This window comes from Nuphar pumila, unplaced genomic scaffold (assembly GCF_984573655.1).
Source record: "Nuphar pumila unplaced genomic scaffold, dmNupPumi1.hap1.1 HAP1_SCAFFOLD_523, whole genome shotgun sequence".
Taxonomy (NCBI): domain Eukaryota; kingdom Viridiplantae; phylum Streptophyta; class Magnoliopsida; order Nymphaeales; family Nymphaeaceae; genus Nuphar; species Nuphar pumila.
In genome coordinates, this window is record NW_028323383.1 from 2698 (window position 1) to 5081 (window position 2384).

General features: G+C 50.0%; 1 protein-coding gene across 1 annotated transcript; it reads left to right on the forward strand.

Moving 5' to 3' along the window:
- The first annotated feature begins 576 nt into the window (after positions 1–576).
- On the forward strand, positions 577–1507 carry LOC149810111 (large ribosomal subunit protein uL29m-like). Its single transcript, XM_089994423.1, has 2 exons — positions 577–742; positions 1239–1507. Exons 1-2 carry the CDS (start codon positions 577–579, stop codon positions 1505–1507), a joined length of 435 nt encoding a protein of 144 aa, XP_089850549.1.
- Positions 1508–2384: the final 877 nt, after the last annotated feature.

A 2384-nucleotide genomic window follows, 5' to 3' on the forward strand; every position in this document is an offset into this window, starting at 1 on the left:
TGACAGCATTACGCACGCGATCAGGGCCCATGGCACTACACGCTTCGCTTATACGGCTTCATTGGTAGATTGCGTGTTGTGCCCACACTTCATACGAGCGGGAAGCCACTTTATCAGGCTTGTGACCCACCTGACTACCATCAGCAAGTGCACTATGTCGTCAGCGCCGCTGTAGTGTTTATTATACGAGCGCACGCGCATCTATGCTGGAAACCACCTGCAATGGAAACCCTGTGTGGGTGCAGGTGTGTTATTGTCGTTAGCAACCCTGATGTGCTGCCCACCGGCACATGTTGCACACTCCATGCACCTCCAAGATATAAAGAAGGCCCTTCTGTAATGTGTATTCTGTTGAACCGTCGCAAAATTAAAGCATTAGGGTCTACCAGATTGATAAGACGATTCGGCGCTAGGTTAGCCACAGAGACATAGCTCATTACCACGCTTGGCCACATATTGAGACGCATTTCTAAACTCTTTATTGTCACATGTGATTGGTGCCTAGTGTTTCCTAGCTATCGTTAAGTTGGTGTTTCACGGTTTAGCCAGTATACCCCCTGGCTCGAGACGTGCAGGATGTCTGCTGTTTCGGCAAGCAGATTTGTCATCAATTGCTTTCGGCATCAGTTAGGCGCCCTGCACACGCTCCCCATCGAAGCTCTTGGCGCAAGGCATTATGCTACACCTCGCAAGACGGGGCTTATTGAGTTTTTAGATCTAGATTCCACGGATGCTCCAGCAGGTAAAGTTCCTATTTCGCATGAGCATACTCGTTGCAGTGGAGATTCTGCCCCTGCGCAGATGCTTGTTCCCGAAGAGTAGTGCAGGCCCGAAAGCAGCGCACGAGCTTGGAACTGCAAGAATGTTTCACAATTGAGTCTCAAAGTACTCGGTAATAGCATTACTGTTGATTGCTGTACTAACAAGACTCCTGTCTTGTATGCTTCAAGGGCGCGAGTCGTTGACATGATTGATCACTGCTGGGACTGCGCGTCAGCAGTGCAGTGCTTTTGGATGCCAATCCCCTGGCTGGCTGACGGCGCGATGTTTGTTGGCATGACTGTGCAGTAGGATCCCAAGAAGTTGTCAGTATCGTGACGAGAGGCACGCCAGGAGCACGCCGAGGCTGTAATGGTTCGCCGCAGATTATCCACCCTGCGTTCAGGGTTATTTTAGCGAACTGCAATAGCAACCTAGCAGCCTCGTGCTTCCCGATGCGTTGCTTTTTCCTCAAGCAGAACTTCAGGGTGTCACCAGTACTCTTGCCTATTTCAGACACTTGGGCCGGCAATCACAGCATCCAGTGGACCCTGAGCAGCGGTGGTGTGCAGGGCGTTCGTGGGCAGCATCAGAGCTGCGTCTCAAGTCGTTTGAGGACCTTCAAAAGCTGTGGTATGTGTGCTACAAGGAGCAGAACATGCTTCTCTCGGACCAGGCCCGAAGAAAAGTCGAAGGGAAACGAGTCCCCCAATGGGACCGAATGAAAGCTGTACGCTCCCCTTGGTGATGGTAGTGCCAGAGGGCTTTCAAACCGTCCTGTTCGACCATGTCAAAATTTGAAGTATGATATCATCATTCGATGTGAAAATTGATGTTTGTGGAAGTCACGCAAGAGCGTTTAGCTTACATCACAAGTGCAGACAGAGCAGTCAAGAGGCACGATGATGAGGTATCTTTTATAACACTACTGCATCCACATGGACAATGGCAACTCCAAGAAGTACTTGGGTGTTGCCATCAACCTTGTTAAAGCTTTGCCTGAGGCACGTCCACACATATCTGATGCACGCATGAGCTTCTTGCAGCTGTTGAATGAATCATGTGTTTGGTGCACGCTTGTGTGCGCAAGCTTGAGGACACTGAGTGAATCAAACCCCATGCTGGGCGCACCCTGGGCGAAGGCTTAGCCAGGCCTCGGCAGGACCTGAATGGAATCACGAGGAAAAGGGCTGACGAGTTTAGCAGTACAGTTGTATCAGTCATCGATACAATCGACACATCGAAAGGATTTATTCGGATAGCAGCAACAAGCTCTGTGGAGCTGAATACATGCTCGAACAAGCAAACCATTGCACTCCAAGAGCGATGGTTGGCCAGGCATTCATACGATGTTGAACAGCAGACGATGGTCTTCTGCTGCACATACGTCTTCAACATCGTCTGCGGTGGGCCAGGCATTCCTACGATGCTGTTGAGATCCGGCTCTTGAGATTCGGCAACATCTGTGGTGTCAGACTTTCTTGATAGAGCATGCGGTGAGAGACCCTAACAATGTAACGCATGTTTGTTGCCTTTGTGTGTGACCCTATCACATTCGGAAGACTCCTCGCATAAACCATGTATCAGGGGGGTATCATGTCGTGATTCCCTATTGATGCTTAATA

Bases quoted from the DNA above. Each gene is read 5' to 3' on its own strand.
- LOC149810111 (XM_089994423.1), top strand. From the start codon at position 577: ATGTCTGCTGTTTCGGCAAGCAGATTTGTCATCAATTGCTTTCGGCAT. The intron at 743-1,238 runs GTAAAGTTCCTA...TTCCTCAAGCAG, and splicing joins TTCCACGGATGCTCCAGCAG to AACTTCAGGGTGTCACCAGT.